Here is a 17,178-nt window from a genome sequence, read left to right as displayed (position 1 = left end):
TTAATGGCAATTAATCAAATTTACTTAGGGAACAGCCACTGCTATTAATTGCATCAGTAGCATGGGATCTTCTTAGTGTTTGGGTAATTGCCAGGTTCTTGTGGCCTGGGTTGGCCTCTGTTGGAAACAGGATGCTGGGTTTTATGGACCCTTGTTCTGACCCAGCATGGCAAATTTCTTATGTTCTTAATTCAAATTCAGAAAAGATTGTTCTGCAGAAACCCTTCTCAATTCCTTAACCGACTTGTACTACAGGGGCTTGACAATGAAGAATCCTATATGCTGGTATGGTCTACAGTGTCAATAGCAGCCTTTGACACTGTAGACCATACCATGCCATCAGTTGAGAAAAATTGGATTAGACGGAAATGTTATCAAATAGTTCTCGCCTTCCTAGTAGATAGATCATTCCACGTCAAGCTGAACAATCACATATCTGACACCTTCCCAATCGATACAGGTGTCTTCCAGGGGTCAGCACTCTCGGCTATACTATTCAAAATTTATATGCTGCCACTATATACTTTACTAGCAGAACTTGGAATCAAAGTCTTCTTTTATGCAGACAACATAAAATTCTACATCCCACTCGACAAATCAATTGAAAAAAAAAAACTACTTTGACTGGCAACATACATGAAGGCAATACAACAAAGACTAACTCAGCTGAAGCTAACACTAAACACAAAAAAAAACACAACCAAAAAAAAACCCCCCCACTGAAATTGTATGGTTAAGAAGAAATTCCACGATAATAAAACCACCAACCCTAGACCTGGGAAAACTAACATTACACTCTCAGATCAAGTACAAGACCTTGGAATACAGATTGATGGGAATTGTCAAGGAAAAAAGCATAAGCAAATTAAAACAGGATACTCCAAACTTGGAATATTACATATCCTGAAACCTTTATTAACAATACAGGACTTCCACACTGTTTCATAAACACTAATATTTTCAAACATAGATTACTGCAACTCCCTATTAATAGGCCTACCTGCAGGACTTATAAAACCACTACAAATACTATAAAATGCCTCAGCCAGACTGTTACTAGGGACAAGGAAATTTGACCACATCACCCCCTTGCTGATAGTGCTGCACTGGCTTCCTGTAAAATCCAGAATTAATTCTAGAAGTATTGACTAATTTTTAATATCACCAACAACATTAACCCATGCTTAATAGAGTGACCCTTCAACCAAACATACACACCACTGAGAGCCTTAAGACTGCAAAACAAAGGACTTCTGAAGATGCCAACATGGAGCACATACCTAAACGCAAATAAGAGACAAAATGTTTTCCACAAAAAACCCCAAGTTATGGAACTCTCTTCCAGAGTCAATACAGATTTGTGCCCTCAAGGAAATAGCAAATATCATTGCCCCACCCATCACTGCAATCATAAATCTCGAGGAAGGTGAACTTCCTGATAAATTGAAAGTTGCAACAATTAAACCCATAATTAAAAAAAAGCACCTCAGTCCAGACGATCTCAACAGCTACCGCCCAATTTCAAACTTACCTCTCCTCGCCAAACTTACTGAGAAAGCAGCACTTAAACAGCTCAATGATCACCTCGAAACCAACATCATCTTGCACCCTGCCCAACACGGTTTCAGAAAAAAATCGTAGCACAGAAACCTTACTACTCAACTTGTCAAACACAATAATAAGAGATTTCGACAACCGCCAAAAAGTCATACTCAACCTCCTCGACCTCTCTGCCGCATCTGACACAGTAGGCCACAAAATCCTAATCTCCAGACTAGCAGACATTGGTCTATCCGGCAAAACTCTTGACTGGTTCACATCCTCCCTTAAAAATAGACACTTCAAAGTAAACATCAACAACCACTACTCTGAAGCCATACCCCTTGAAACTGGAGTACCTACCTCAAAGATCTGCACTAATCAGCCACCTTGTTCAATATATACCTACTGCCCCTCTGCAACCTTCTCACAAGTCTCGGCATAACTTACTACATATACGCCGACGACATCTAATTAATCATACCCGTAACTAATACAATCGAAAACGCAATGAAAACGTCAGCCACATAAGAAATATGCTAAACCACATGAAACTATGTCCTAACATGGACAAAACTGAGTGTATACTACTGGAAAAAAATACTCCAGAATTAACATGAATCACACCATACAAATTGACAACTCACATATCAAATTAAAGGACAACGTGAAAGATCTTGGATTGTGGTTAGACCCAGAGCTTAACTTCAAAAAACACATCACATTGAAAATCAAAGAAGGCTTCCACAAGTTACTAATCCTCAAACACCTAAAACCCCTACTGTACCAACCTGACTTCAGAACCATTCTTCAATCACTCATATTCACCAGCTTCGACTATTGCAACTCACTACTGATAGGCCTACCCAAATCTACCATTCGACCACTCCAACTGCTACACAACGCATCAGTCAGAATCCTCACTGGTCACAAAAGATCTGACCTCATCACTCCTGTGCTAAAAAGTCTACACTGGTTACCTGTAGAAAAGAGAATCGAATATAAAACTCTTACTGTTATACAAAGTTCAATACACAATAATGAAAACACAGGCCTAAATAACATCATCCAGAAACACGTCTCCCAACGCAATACGAAAACAACAAACAAATTACAATTTGACATACCATCAATTTCAACAGCCAAACATACCACTGTAAGAAACAGAGCCATCTCCATCGCAGGCCCTCACCTCTGGAACACCTAAGATTACAAAATAACACGAAAACATTTAAAAAAGAACTCAAAACCTGGCTCTTCAGACAAGCCTTCAAAGACGGGAATCGGATAATCTCCCACACCACAATTAACACCCCATATATATATATATTTTTTTTTTTTCATGTTATGTTGTTATCTCAGTTATATCGTTATATGTAACTCATAGGTATACCAGTTTACTATTCTGTTTCACCAATGGTTTCTACACATGTAATACGTTGTTTCAAATGTAAACCGGAGTGAAGGCCTCTAGCTAAACTTCGGTATATAAAAACATACAAATAAATAAATACATCTGATAACAGAATGAAAGAATTTCAAACGAGAACTGAAAACATGGCTCTTTAGAAATGCATATAATCTTAACGTAAAATATCAATATGCTGATAACATCACTGTCAGAACTTTAGATAATTAGTAAATTGAGCAAAAGTATTGTGTGATGTAAAGTGTAACAAGACAAACCGAGTATGGCATGTAGGATAATGAAATGAAAACTATAGGTTACAATCCTCCTTCATAGCACCTTAGTTAACTTACTCTTTATGCTGATGTGTTGACCTAGAATAGGTATTTACTACTGTAAGAAACTAGCTTATGTATGAATATGACCTAGAATATGTATTCACTGTTGTATCGACCAAGAATATGAATGTTGACTCAGATGCTAAATGCTGACTTTATAAACCATTGTGATCTTATCTTGGAACGTCTGTATATAAACACACCTAAATAAATAAATGTACCAAAGATACTCCCCAACAGGGTGGGAGGCTGCCCGCAGTCCAGTCAACAGCCATGTGCAAAGACTGTATCCACAGACCTGCACATCCAGATGATAAAACCTGGAAAAAGGGTGTAAAGAGGACCACATTGCAGCTCAGCAGATATTGGCAGGAAACAGACTAACTTCTGCCCATGACACTGCCTGAGCCCTAGTGGAACGAGCCCTAACCTGAGCAGGCAACTTCTTTCCAGCATCCACATATGCGGCCGTGTTTGGAAGGCTTCTATCCGAGGTGACTGGACTGAGCTCCGAAAGGAGCAGCTGGCTGTGGAACCAGAAAATCTCAGAATGGGACCGGAAAGGGGAGGCTACTGCAAAATGAGGAAGGGCTGGCAGCAAGAACATTTCACTATGATGCAGATGTGCTGGGGTGGGAGTATTCACTGTCGGGCCGATACAGTACAGTGCGCTCCGACAGAGCACACTGTTAGCCGGCATTTGGACGCGCTAGCTTTACCCCTTATTCAGTAAGGGGTAATAGCGCGTCCAAAACACGCATCCAACCCCCCCGAACTAATAGCACCCGCAACATGCAAATGCATGTTGATGGCCCTATTAGGTATTCCCACGCGATTCAGAAAGCAAAACGTGCAGTCAAGCCACACATTTTGCTTTCAGAGATTAGCGCCTACCCAAAGGTAGGCGCTAATTTCTCCGGGCACCAGGAAAGTGCACGTTATTAAGTCAGAGGGTGCACAGAAAAGCAGTTTTTTTACTGCTTTTCTGTGCACCCTCTGACTTAATATCATGGCGATATTAAGTCGGAGGTCCTGAAAGTTTAAAAAAGTAACAAATTAAAAAAAAAAAAAATTAAAAAAAAAAAAAAATTAAAAATGGGCCCACGGCTGTCGGGTCGAAAACCGGACGCTCAATTTTGCCGGCATCCAGTTTCCGAGCCCATGGCTGTCAGCGGGCTCGAGAACCAACGCCGGCAAAATTGAGCGTCGGCTGTCAAACCCACTGACAGCCGCCGCTTCCGTCAAAAAAGAGACGCTAGGGACACGCTAGTGTCCCTAGCTCCTCTTTTTACCGCCGGGTCTAATTTAAATAAATTAAGATACTGTGTCGTGCGCACAGGAGAGTTTTTACTGTATCGGCCTGTGAGTACATAAACAGCAGCACAATAGTAGTGTGTTACAGTGTGTCTGTGACACAGAAAGTGACATATACCTATACATACACTTTGTCTGTGTCAGAGACAGTGAGTGTGAGTCTCTCTGACACACTCTCTTGCTGTGTAAGGGTTTATCCATGTGTTTGTGACAAAGGGTCTGAGCATATGTGTTTCGTTGTGTGTGCCAATAAAATTTCTGCAATCAATAAATCTGTTTGTGTGCATGTGTGTGTCTGACATTGGCAGTACAGTTGTCTCATTACTTGCAGTGGTTCAAGAGCTGCTTGGTTGACCAGACCAGGATGAGTGTGTAAGTGTGTGTATATATATATATATATATATATATATATATATATATATATTAGGGGTGTGCATTCGTTTTGAACGCATATGTAAAACGCAACGTAATTTTTTTTTTAACTTAAAAAAGTGATGAGGCGAAAACTATCAGATTTCCAACTTATTCAACATAGCTATGTTGAATACGTTGGAAACTTATTCAACATAGCTATGTTGAATACTTTGGAAATCGCGATTGTTGATCCTAAATAAAAATTTAAACCCCTCACCCTCCTTAATCCCCCCCCCAAGACTTACCAAAACTCCCTGGTGATCGAGCGGGGAGTCAGGACGCCATTTCTGTATTCCTTTGCGAGAAGCACGTGACGTCGGAGTGACGCGGACGTCACGTGATTCCCCGCGCGTTCGCTCCGGGACCCTCGTTGGACACAACCGGAACTTTTGGCCAGCTTGGAGGAGCCTCCTGACCCCCCCAAGCTGGCCAAAAGTTCCGGTTGAGTCCAACGAGGGTCCCGGAGCGAACGCGCGGGTAATCACGTGACGTCCGCGTCACTCCGACGTGACGCCGACGTCACGTGCTCCTCGCAAAGGAATACAGAAATGGCGTCCTGACTCCCTGCTCGACCACCAGGGAGTTTTGGTAAGTCTTGGGGGGGGGGGGGGATTAAGGAGGGTGAGGGGTTTAAATTTTTATTTAGGGAATCGGTGCACGTATGGACATAGACTCAACTTATAGAATTCTACATATGTCCATATTGACCGAAATTGACTCCCCCTTTCGACTTATGAACATAAACTTTTTGTCTGCACATCCCTAATATATATATATATATATATATATATATATATATACACACACACACACACATATGTATTGGGGGGGGAGCAACCAATTTATGTGGATGGAATAGGGGGTTACAATTTATGTGGATGGAATAGGGGGTTACAATTTATGTGGATGGAATAGGGGGTTACATCCTCAAAGAAGGTTTCTTCAAGCTTCACATCCTGAAGAAACTCAGACCCCTCCTCCACTATCATGACTTCCGCACCGTCGTCCAAGCCACCCTTTCCTCAAAGCTGGACTACTGTAATGCCCTCTTCCTTGGCCTACCCTCCTCCACCACCAAGCCCTTACAAATGCTCCAGAATGCCATCGCCAGGGTCATCACCAACTCAAGGAAAGCTGATCACATTACCCCAATACTCAAAGAACTCCACTGGCTCCCCATCGCATCCCGAATTCTCTTCAAAATTCTAACCATAGTGCACAAGTCCATCCACTCGCACAATTCCAATTGGTTGGATGAACCCTTTCGTCCTATACGCACTGAACGACCCACTCGCACTGTCAACAAAGGCACCCTCTCCATTCCCCCTTTGAATAAAGCCCACCTCTCCTCTACTAGGGACCGTGCACTATCCATTGCAGGCCCTAAACAATGGAACACCCTCCCTACCACTCTCAGGCTAGAGCCATGTTACGCCAAGTTCAGAAAAAAACTTAAAACATGGCTCTTCCGACAAGCCTACCCTGATTAAGTACACCGACTTCTGCAAGTATCTTGCCTACGCCTTGTATATTCCTGTAAATAGTCCGTTGCAGTTTTTATTTATTGCTTTAATTCCTCCACCTCCTGCTCTTTGTATACTCCTCCTTGTTCGCCCTCCCTGTTCATTGTAATTTCTACCTTTAAAGTTACATTGTAAACCGGTATGATGTATGCATACTAATACCGGTATATAAAAGTTTTTAAATAAAATAAATAAATATTTTCCTGCAAGCCGCCCCTGCTGAAACCACGCCCCCCGAAAAAAAAGGCTTCATGGACCTACATTAACAAGGTGTAGTTGACAAAAACAGTGCATGAAACAAGCCCAGAAAAAAATGACCACCATCTCTACAGAACCAAAACTGCTTCTGAGCTGGAACATATAAATACTCGCTGGTGAAGAAAGCAAAACAAATTGAACCGCAGGGGGGCGGAAATCGCCATTCCAGAGAGCAGGCAGGAGCCTGCCCACAGCGCACCCTGCAGGTCCCCAAGCGCACACGCGCCTCTGTCGTCCTTACATTTTTATTAATATAAAAGCCGTTCTCTTTCACCTCAATAGCTGCGATGATCCACCCAGCAAGTCGCAAGGATCGCATAACCCGTCCTATGACGCGCTTTCCTAGCTCCGCCCCGCGATGACGCAATCCAGCGCCTCCGCCCTGGGCAGCGCGAGCCCCTGCGGTTGGTAGTGACGCACTTATAATTGCCCTAGTGCAGGTCTCTCCATGCAGGCGCCGCTCAACCACAAGCTAAACATGGCACCGCCCGGTCCATATAATGTAAACAGAGCGCCAGGCGAGCCAAGCACCTGCGTCTGCACATCTCGCCCGGGAAACAGCGGCTTGGCCTTTGCACTGCCGGTGTCCTCGCTCCCCGCCGAATAACACAATCCGCCCCGCTTTTCGGCGCTTAGGTTCACCGCTAGGCCTCGAGCTCTTGTGCCGAGGTGCTAGCCCCCATACTCACTGTCTAGGTAGTGTTCCAGGTACATCGCGGTCGCCATATTCTCCGGGCTTTACCACAGGTCTATCGGCCCCAAGTCTGAGGGACCTGATTTAATATTCATGAGGCGGCGGTGGCTTCCGGTTGCTTACCCAGCCCCTAAATATATTAATATTAATGAGCAGGTGCGGGATTTGGTTGTTACTAAAGCGGTGGTAGTGATAGTTTCAATTACTTTCCGATGTTTATTTAATCCTACAGCAGCCTGAATGCGAAGAGACTGGCAGGGGACAAGACTGATCAAGGCATGAATTCAGTATAGCCAAGCAAAGAAGAAGAGGAAGATCTTTAAAAAACGGGGTATTACTACAATTATAGGAGCACGTTTTTATCCCAGAAAGTAGCTGACAACTAGGTATTACTTTAATCCGTTCTGTTGACCTTGTCTGCTGTTCTAAAGCCTGCGTAATCCGAGTTCATTACGACAAAAAGAAAAGAAACCTAGAAATAAGGCTAAAACAGGAAGCAACCGAATAAGAAAAGCATTATTTTCAGAAAGATAAATAATAGTTAAAAGCCATTGTCCAGAGTGGCAAAATGGAAACTTGAATGGTGTTATTTGTTGCTATCTCTTGTGCCTTATTCTTTCAGCATTTTGGCTGAATTAAAATATTAACATTGTAAGTGGTTTTGTGTACCACATTTCATTTTCTGGCATTAGATCTGAGCAACCCTTGGAAGACTTGAGATTAGTTCCTGGCTCTGGAATAACTTGTCCTCTTGATAAAATGATGAACCAAGAGCAAACCAAGCTAGGTCTTTCCCTTATTGACCATCTTAATCCCTGCTCCCTCCCTCTAACATGGTCTGGACGTTTCTCACTTCTTTCCTACTTTCCAGCTAACTTAATCCATGTTCCTTCCCCCCCCATTTGTAGAAAGCTCACGCCTGAAATGTATTTATTCTCCTGTGCTGCATGCTTCTATTATTGAAATATGACCCCTGCATACTACAATGATAAAACCATAATGAAATATTGCTGCAGGTGCAAACTTGTTTATTTATTTAAGTACATTTACATCCCGAATTAGGCAAAGTTCAAAGTGGGTTACAATAAAAAAAAACAAAAACCCACACATAGAGAAACAAAATTATAACAAACAAAACATAAATGGGGATGTACCATCAGCCCCTCACTCATAGCTTTCTAAAGAAAAATGTGTATAAACTGAACCTTTGGCAGCAGAAACCTAATATGATTCTACTGGGAATGCCATCTGGAAAAATGTCTCTAGCAACTTTCTATAGATCTGAGTGCAAATGGTTCGCAATTGCTCTGGAATGGTGTTTCAAAAAATTGGTGCAACCACAGAAAAGACTTTATCCTTCATTTTGGATAAAAGTGCTGCTTTTAAAGAAGGAATCTCAAAATGATCATATTATGAGGTTCATAATTACGAGATGGAATATAAAGCTGAAGGATTGTACTGATCCAAGGAATCTTAATATTTTTTAGAAGCTTATGAATCAGCATACCAACTTTGTATGTATGTCTCCAAGCCATAGGTAGCCAATGGAGCTCTCAAAGCATAGGAGTAATATGAGTTCTAATCCCTGTTCCTGTCAGGGCATGAGCTGTTGCATTTTGGCTAACTTGAAGTGCTCTCATAGAAGAGGCTGGAACCCTCAAGAAAAGGGAGTTGCAGTAATCAAGGCCTGAAAAGAGCACACTTACAAAAACAGTACAAAAAAGACATGTGGTTCAAGGAAAGGTCTCAATTGACATAAAGTATGTACTTAGGACTTGATTTACTATTTTTATTTATTTAATGATTTTTGTATACCGGGATTCATGTCAGTACATTTCACGTCGGTTTACATCACAAGTCAAATGTAGGTTATTACATTTGCATAAAAAGGAGAATAACATCTAAAACAAATTCATTTAAAATATAAAATCTAAAACATATCTGTCTCACCAAAGCTAAAATAAAAATAAAACTATGGATCAAAACACATCCTAAAAAATATACAAAGTGTACCACTAAAAATTATGATAAAAGAGAGAAATACAACAGATTTACTAAGCATTTTTCCCATAGACACAAAATGGGAATAAAACAGTACATCAGGCCCTTAGATTGTGAGTCATCTGGGAACAGGAAACTACCTACAGTACCTTAATGTAATCTACTTTGAAGTGCCTGTGGAATATAAAACTAATGTAAGGAATCCTTGATATCCTTAATAGTAGGAATGAACTAAGTCAGAGAAGAACAGAGAGATAAGTGAATAGAGATTGTATTCTGAGCCGCACCACGTGAGAGAAAGAGATGATGTGTGCTTGAGCCTTTATAATCTTAAGGTCTGGATTCTTAGTTCTATTTTTCCTGAGTTGTCCTTATGAGGAACAGCCCTGCTTGTGCAGGCCTCTTTAATTTTTCTGGGAAAAGAACTCTGTGTGTCCTCTTCGCAGAGACCTGGGTAAAAAGATTGGAAACAGAGCATCTGAACCTTATTCTTGATACAGAGATTTCAGAGACCTTTCTGTTTAGAGAGGAAAGTTTTTCTATTCTTCCTTTCTCCTTTTCGTTTCCCTACTTGAATAAGTTTTTCTCTGATTTTTGTTCTATTGGAACTGAGTACCTATTGGTACCAGGGGCTCAGTTCCAAAACGTTTAAAGGAAGAGGTGTCTTTCTCCTAGAAAGAACTTGAGAAGAAGCTGTATAATCTGAGGAATGAATAAGGAGATAGTAAGGTAATTTGTTTCAAGAGTTTTCACTATTGACTAAAGAAGCAAGTTTGCTTACCGTAAACTGTGTTTCTGTAGATAGCAGGATGAATTAGCCATGCTGTCTGGGAGCGTCGCGACCAGGTCAGTAGGCAGAGTTTTCACAAAGAGTACAGAGTTTTGAACTCTGTAATGCTGCGCGGTGAGGTTCCCACGTGATTGCCGTTTTACCTCAGTCTCTTGTAACAAAGCAAGATGTACGTGGAAATAGGTTCTATTTATTTGTAGACTGTCTAGGGAGGTGGGCCGGGAACGCATGGCTAATTCATCCTGCTATCTACGGAAACACCGTTTACGGTAAGCAAACTTGCTTTTTCCCAGCGATAGCAGGCTGAATTAGCCATGCTGGGTGGTGTCCAGGTATTATGTTCTTTAGGTCAGGACACTACCCTTTAACAAAAAAAGGTAGATGTCTTATTTAGGTGCAATGGTTGACAGGATTGCCGAACCCATGGCTGCATCAGAAGAGGTTTGCTGTTCTAGACAGTAATGTGATGTGAAAGTGTGGAGAGAAGACCAAGTTGCCGCTTTGCAAATGTCTATCAGCGGAACTTTTCTGAAATGTGCAACCGACGTTGCTGTTGCTCTAATTTGGTGTACTTTTGTGTTACGTTTAGGCAGTGGTCAGATGAAGTGAACACCACCTGCAGGGGTGCCTCCAGATGGAGAAAGACAGTGGTTGCCGGAGAGTCTCTGATAATGGCTGGGAAGGAATGTGGTGCAGGCAGGAGTGTATAGAACTGGGTGACGGCTGGAACCAGTGGGGCTGAGTACTGGCTGGCAAGGCGGATGGTGCTGACTGGGACAAGAGGAGCTGGATACTAGCTGGAAGGTGTCAGATGTACTGGTTGCTGGCTGGAGGGTGCGTGAATACAAGGTGAATACAAGGTGCGTGAAGGTAAGGGTGAGCTAGGTACACATGAACAGCATGGAGGTATGTGTGAAGGTGAATGCAGGTAAAAGTGATCAGGATACTGGAGCTGAGTGCTGGTAAGGATGGACTAGGATAGCGTGCAGGTAAAGGTGGTATTGACTGTAGGTATGAGTGACTGGACTAAGGGGACCTGGGGAAACGGAACTGACAAAGACTAGACAGACTAACTAGACAGTACTAACACTGAACATAAAACACTCAAGCCCGTAGGCAGCGGAGCAAGGCAGGAGCCCGTAGGCAGCGGTGCAAGGCAGAGCCCATAGGCAGCAGAGCAAGGCAGAGGCCCAAAGGCCAGGTAGCAAGGCAGAAGCCCGAAGTCAGCAGAGCAAGGCAGAGGCCCAAAGGCAAAGCAGCAAGGAGGCTAGAGCAGGGAGTCCAAACGAGCTCGATGGGTAGGCAGGGTTAAAAAGACAGTCAAGGACATAGAGTAGCTGACTAGGACGAATTGGGTCAGCCAGGAGAATATGCTCTTGAGGGCCCCCTGGTGGTGAGGCAGTTGCACAGCAGCCATAGCTGTAACATTTTGTTCTTGTATCCAATGGCATGTTACGCTTATTGTAGCAAAATGTTATACATTGGGACACCAACTGGACAGAGTTCTCTAGAAGACAGGTTGGTTCGGAGAATTTGGATTGAAGGAGAGAAACAGCTGAGATGGTCTGGATTCAGAATGTGTTCTTTGCTTGTAATAAGCCAGCGCTCTCTTACAGTCTAGGAATGGAGAAGTCTATCCCTGTCATTCACATGAGGCTTAGGCTTGAAGATTGGAAGTGTAATGGACTGGTTGATGTGAAAAGCTGATACCACTTTAGGAAGGGAGGCAGGATGAGGCCGAAGTGTGACTTTATTATGATAGAATTCTAAGTAAGGGGAGTAATGAAACAAGGCTTGAAGTTCACGTACTCTCCTTGCTGATGTTACAGCCACCAAGAATATTGTTTTCCAAGTAAGGTATTTGACATGGCAGGAATCTAGAGATTCAAAAGGAGGTAACATTAATTGTTCCAAGACAATATTGAGATTCCATGGTATAGGCGGTTTTGTGACTGGTGGTCTAAGATGCAGTATGCCACGCATGAATCTGAAGATTAAAGGGTGGATGTAAATGGGAAGTCCATTATGAGCATGATGGAAAACTGCAATGGCAATGATATGCACCCGAACTGAAGTATATGCCAGACCAGCTACGTAAAGAGTGTGGAGGTATTCCAGGAGATGTGGTACTGTTGTAGAGTAAGAGTCTAGACTTTTTGGTTTGCACCATTCTGAGTAACGACGCCATTTCCCGGCATTGTTATGCCTGGTGGACGGTTTTCTGGATGCAATGAGAACGTCCTCAAGTTGAGATGGAAGTCCTAGATGGTTTAATACGTGCCGTTCAACCTCCATGCTGTCAGGTGGAGGGATCGATGCATCGGATGAAGACGGGATCCCCCCTCCTGAGTTAACAGTTGGGGATGGTTTTCTAGTAGAATTGGTGGGCAAATGGATAGTCGCATGAGATACGCATACGATGGCTACCTTGGCCAGGACGGGGCTATGAGGATCATGTCCGCTGCATCTATGATGCATTTTTGTATTGTTTTGGATATTAGTGGAATGGGAGGGTAAGCGTAGAGTAGACCCTCCGTTCATGGGATGAGGAAAGCATCTGGAGCTTGCTTGGGTAGATGGAAGTTTGCTTGGGTAGATGGAGCAAAATGTCTGTGTTTGCCAGTTGCTGTCTGTGGCAAAGAGGTCTATGGTTGGAAAGCCCCACTGTTGGAATATGCTTGATGCTACGTCCCGATTCAAGGTCCATTCGTGTGGATGGAAAATTCTGCTGAGGCGGTCCGCTGTTACATTGTCTAATCCGGGAAGGTAAGTGGCTTGTATCAAGACTTGGTTCGATATTGTCCAAGTCAGTATGCGAAGTACCTCCCGACAGAGTATCCAGGAACCTGACCCTCCTTCCTTGTTTACATAGAACATGGCTACCTGGCTGTCTGTATATACCATGAGAGGTTTTCCTCGAAGTTGGGAAGAGAAGGTTTGAAGTGCTTTCCAAATGGCTCGAAGCTCCAGGAGCTTGATCTGATAGTGGTCTCCTGAAGAGACCAGCGACCTTGAGTTTTTAAGTCGTTTAAATGGGCTCCCCAGCCCTTTCTGGATGCATCTGTCGTGAGAGTGATTTGGGGAGGAGGCAACTGAAATGGTGCTCCCGAGGACAGGTGGTTGGTGTTTATCCACCATTGAATGTCGGTGCGCATTTGTTTGGTAAGACGTACTCTGGTCAAGAGTGGTTGCCAGTACTGTGACCATTGATTCTTGAGGCCCCATTGTAGGCAACACCTGTGCAGTCTTGTGTATGGGACGACCTGGATGACTGCTGCCATATGACCCAGCAGCTGAAGAAGTTGGCGTTCCGATGCATGCGATTGATTGAATAGACGTTGAGCAAGAGAGGACAGAGTTTGAATCCTGTCTCGTGGTAGGTAAGCTCTCTGTTGCGCTGTATTGATGAGCATCCCAATGAATTGTAGAACCTGTGTTTGTTGTAGGTGGGATTTTTCGTAATTGATTATAAATCCCAACGTCTGAAGACAATTGATTGTTTGGAACGCGTGAGTCTTCAAGATAGTCGGATCCTAGGCTACCAACAGCCAGTTGTCGAAATAGGGAAAAATCTGTATCGAGAGCTGTCGGAGATGAGCCGCCACCACCACCGCTAAACATTTCGTGAATACCCTTGGGGCTGAGGAAAGGCCAAAAGGTAGAACCTTGAATTGATAGTAGTTGTTCTGAACTTGGAAGCAAAGGTAATGCCAGGAGGAAGGGTGCATGGTTATATGGGAATACGTATCCTTCAGGTCTATGGAGCATAGCCAGTCGTTGGGCTGTAGAAGAGGAAGAATACTCTTGAGAGAGGTCATTTTGAATTTTTCTTTCTGGATGTGTTTGTTGAGGTTCCGCAAATCTAAGATTGGTCGAAGACCTCCGGACGTTTTTGGAATGAGAAAATATGGAGAGTAAAACCCTTGATTTTTTGATGAGATTGGGATTGTTTGAATTGAGTTCTGCAACTGTAGAGTGACTAACTGTTCCTGAAGGTCCTGGCAGTGGTTTGATGTATTCCTTAGAGGGGAAACTTGAGGGAGGGTTGGAAGAGTTAGAAAATTTAATTGGTAACCTCTTACGATGTTCAGTACCCAGCGATCTGAAGTAATCGCTTCCCAACTGGCATAAAAACGTTGAAGGCGGCCCCCTATGTATTGCGGTGGAGGTGGCTCGGGGTAGCCCTTGCATAAGGCCGTCTTCTGAATGAAGGGTAGAATTTTCTAGAAGAGGCAGGAGGGTCTGTCGGTGATGTCAAAGACTGAACCGCAGTATTCTGTTCTTTCAAAAGGGTAACAGTTTCCCCAAACTCATTACCAAAAAGATTATCTCCAAGACGAGGTATATCAACCAACTTGTCTTGGACATCGTCACGTATTGAACTGGCTCTTAACCATGCAATGCGCCGTGCTGCTATTGCCGTAGCTGAGGATCTAGCCGATGATTCAAATGATTCATAAACAGATCGAAGTAAATGTCGAAGACATTCCTCCATGGCTGTGGTAAGGAGTTATCCGAAGCCAGACATATGGGATGTAATCTCTGGAGACATTCAAATAGATATTGGATTACGTTAAATTGATGGTGCTGGATTTTTGTGGCTAACATGGACGAGTGGTACACCTTACGGCCGAAATCATCCATTGATTTATGGTCTTTGCTTGGTGGTGAATTTGCATGAAGTTTTAATCTTTTGGCTTGTAGTAGTGAAGATTCCACTACTACAGAGCTGTGGGGTAATTGTGTGGATTCATAGATTGTGGAGTTTCATATACGGTATTTTAAGTCCGTTTTCCTTGATGCAGCTGTGGTTGTAAAGGGTTTCTCCAACATCTTATGCAGAACAGCATCTAGTACAGCATGTGGTGGCAGAACTGTGGGTTCTGGTGGCATTTCAAAAATTTTTAGAATCCCTAGAACCTCTGCACGAGGGTCAGGAACCTTTCCCGTTTCAGTATTTAAGAGAGATCCTACTTTTTCAATGAACTTTGCTAAGATAAATCTTCGGGAGGGGAATAAGGTTTCGGAAGCCCCTCGGGAGGATCTGACGGAAATCCAGTAGATGAGGATGGTGATGACGTAGACCATTGTGAGTGCGGAGAATTCGGTCAATCTGGGATTGGAGTTGGTTATTCCGGTTGAGTTGAACATGGAGGAATTGGTATCACCAGAGGAGAGGGTGGTGAAGATGGACTTGGAAGCTGAGGATGCGCGGCCTCCAGATCCTGGAAAAAAGTATTCAACGCTAATGAAATTTGTGACATCGCCTTTGATGCGAGGCTATGCTGTGAAGGTGCTGGAAATGGGGTTGGAGGTGGAGGCAGTGCTCCTAGAAGCAAGTCCTCAGTAGGTCGGCGCGGTTCTGGGAGATGGAGTGAATGAGGTCGTCTAAGAGAAGACCAATTGGAGTGAGAACTTTCTGCACCTGAAGAGTTGTGTTTAGAGTGAGAGACCACTTCTACGTCAGAATCTGTTCGTGGAGATTCAGAAGGCTGGAGATGTTTTGTTTTTGCTGTCTTTTTGGCATGGTGTTGGCCTTGAATTGAAGATTGTGCAGAGACAGGTGTTGGAGCTTTAGGTTGAGTGTAGTATTTCGCATGTTTTACGTCACCATGTTTGGAGCTGTGATGTCTGGAATGCTTTCTTTTGAGAATGTCACGATGTGATGCCCCATCTGGTGATATAGCTCTTCCTGATGCACTGTCTGAAGCACCCTTCGCTGACGCGTCGTGCGCCAATGCGTCGTGCTTCGATGAGCCACGCTGTGCGTCGATGCGCCATGCGTCGATTTCTGCATCGGTGCGATGGTCTCAGGGCCGGTGCGTCGATGTGCTGTATGCTTTGGCCGCTTTGCTTTCCCATGCTCCGAATGCTGCGGCGTTGAGGAGCAGGAACGAGCGGGTACAGGGCCCTGTGACCCGAACGGCGCATGAAGGGACTTCTTCTTTAGAGGAGTCGAGGCCTCGACATCCTTCAGCGGCCCTGGTGGTGGTATTGACCTGGCCGAAGCACCTTCCAGCGACGCCGATCTTCTGGCTGGAGTCTTCTTCATTTTCTTCGCCGGGCCCAGCGAAGAGTGAGGAGATCTTACGCGCACAATTTTTTCAGCGCATTGTCTTCAGGCCCAGGGCAACATCCGACCACAGTCTCGACATGAGGCTGGGTCCTGCTCCGGGCCCAAACAAATATAACAATAATTATGTCCATCTGTTATGGACATAATTTTCCCGCATTGGCAATATTTGAGGCCTAATGGCTTAGGAGCCATCACTGCCAAAAACGGGAAAAATTTGAAAAAATTGAGAGAAAAATCTTCAGAGACGAGGTGAGAGAAAAAACCCCCGTGTGCAGTCCTGCTCGCGGAAAAAAAGAGACTGAGGTAAAATGGCAATCGCGCAGGAACCTCACCGCGCAACTGTACAGAGTTCAAAACTCTGTACTCTTTGAGAAAACTCCGCTTACTGACCCGGTCGCGACGCTCCCAGACAGCATGGCTAATTCAGCCTGCTATCGCTGGGAAATGTGCTATACTTGAGAGAAGTGCCCCCTTGGTACATGTTGACTGATATTAGACAGGCGCTAAATAACATTATATTGTTAGGAGACTTTAATCTCCATGTAGACTCCATCCCCCCTCTCTTGCCAGTGATGTTTCTTACTATATATGCATTGGGCTGGGACCAAAATGTCCATAGCCCAATGCACAAACTTTGTCACACTCTGGACTTACTTTTCTTGAGCAAAAAATTCTGTAAACTGTGCGGGAGAGCTGGCACTCCGAGGCGAACGCCCGCTCTCCCAACGCGTGCCCAGGCACCTCTCCTGGGCGCGCGATTCAGTATTTAAATTAGGGCCCGCACTAATAAGGAGGTGCTAGGGACACTAGTGCTTCCCTAGTG

The 17,178-nt window shown here is 43.9% G+C and overlaps 2 protein-coding genes across 15 annotated transcripts in view; one reads left to right on the top strand and one right to left on the bottom strand.

The window, feature by feature from the left end:
* Positions 1-7,607, bottom strand: part of ING5 (inhibitor of growth family member 5) — a 68,010-nt gene extending 60,403 nt beyond the window's left edge. For 2 of the 8 annotated variants that reach the window (XM_029616430.1, XM_029616433.1), the window contains exon 1: positions 7,484-7,607. In XM_029616430.1, coding sequence (XP_029472290.1) covers positions 7,484-7,520 — 37 coding nt within the window. In that variant the 5' untranslated portion in view covers positions 7,521-7,607. Of the gene's footprint in view, positions 1-2,666; positions 2,743-7,068; positions 7,089-7,483 lie in introns of those variants that run through there. The other 6 variants (XM_029616429.1, XM_029616431.1, XM_029616427.1 and 3 more) reach the window with 6 other exon arrangements.
* Positions 7,077-17,178, top strand: part of DTYMK (deoxythymidylate kinase) — a 49,995-nt gene continuing 39,893 nt past the window's right edge. For 2 of the 7 annotated variants that reach the window (XM_029616438.1, XM_029616436.1), the window contains exon 1: positions 7,640-7,874. The gene's annotated coding sequence lies outside the window, so the exon portion shown is untranslated. Of the gene's footprint in view, positions 7,199-7,276; positions 7,297-7,635; positions 7,875-17,178 lie in introns of those variants that run through there. The other 5 variants (XM_029616442.1, XM_029616437.1, XM_029616439.1 and 2 more) reach the window with 5 other exon arrangements.

Source organism: Rhinatrema bivittatum, chromosome 9 (genome assembly GCF_901001135.1).
Source record: "Rhinatrema bivittatum chromosome 9, aRhiBiv1.1, whole genome shotgun sequence".
In the NCBI taxonomy this organism is placed as follows: Eukaryota; Metazoa; Chordata; class Amphibia; order Gymnophiona; family Rhinatrematidae; genus Rhinatrema; species Rhinatrema bivittatum.
The sequence above is the reverse complement of the archived record's forward strand: the minus strand, read 5'-3'. Positions and strand labels throughout refer to the sequence as shown.